Source organism: Fukomys damarensis, unplaced genomic scaffold (genome assembly GCF_012274545.1).
Source record: "Fukomys damarensis isolate Sample0158 unplaced genomic scaffold, DMR_v1.0_HiC HiC_scaffold_2, whole genome shotgun sequence".
Lineage (NCBI taxonomy): Eukaryota > Metazoa > Chordata > Mammalia > Rodentia > Bathyergidae > Fukomys > Fukomys damarensis.
Genome location: NW_022900914.1, coordinates 59817159 through 59817661, shown reverse-complemented (window position 1 = coordinate 59817661; position 503 = coordinate 59817159). Strand labels below are relative to the sequence as shown.

Sequence of the window (503 nt, the reverse complement as noted above, 5' to 3'; positions counted from 1 at the left end):
AGATAGGTCACAGGCAGGGCCGGTCCGGCCGGCCCAGGCAACGCCGCTGCCCCGGCCGCCCCCCAGGCCACAGAGCCCCGGCTCCTCTTTACATCAACCCTCTACCCGCCCAAGACCTCTCACCATGTCTCCGGAGACTCAGGCCCGTCGGCAGCAGAACTTGCTGGTTTGTTTCCTCCTAGGGCAGCCCGGGTTCCACTTCCTGCTAGCTCCAACTTTCAGCCCGCCCACCGCATCCACAGCTCTTCGGCCACACCTAAGGCAGGTTCCCCAGGTAGGCGGGTGCCCTTCACCGCCCTCTCAGTCTCCTCCCAAAGGCCGAAGTTTAAAGCAACAGGGCTTCCGGACTCCAAGGGGCTTCAAACCTCTCAGGAATGAGGAGAATAAGCTCCCCTTGGTCTGCTGAGGCTAGATGGTCTCCTTTTTAAAAAGTAAATTGACTTTTTTGTTTTATTTTTTTTGGTTTTTTGAAACAGGGACTCTATGCAGATCAGGCTGGCCTC

The 503-nt window shown here is 57.5% G+C and overlaps 1 protein-coding gene across 1 annotated transcript in view; it reads right to left on the bottom strand.

Annotated features, from left to right (window-relative positions):
• Vamp8 (vesicle associated membrane protein 8) overlaps nucleotides 1-277 on the bottom strand; it is a 3722-nt gene extending 3445 nt beyond the window's left edge. Inside the window, exon 1 of the mRNA XM_010625685.3 lies at nucleotides 124-277. Within this exon, the coding sequence (XP_010623987.1) occupies nucleotides 124-126 (3 nt within the window). The 5' untranslated portion in view covers nucleotides 127-277. The remainder of the gene's footprint in view (nucleotides 1-123) is intronic.
• Between the last annotated feature and the right edge of the window lie 226 nt (nucleotides 278-503).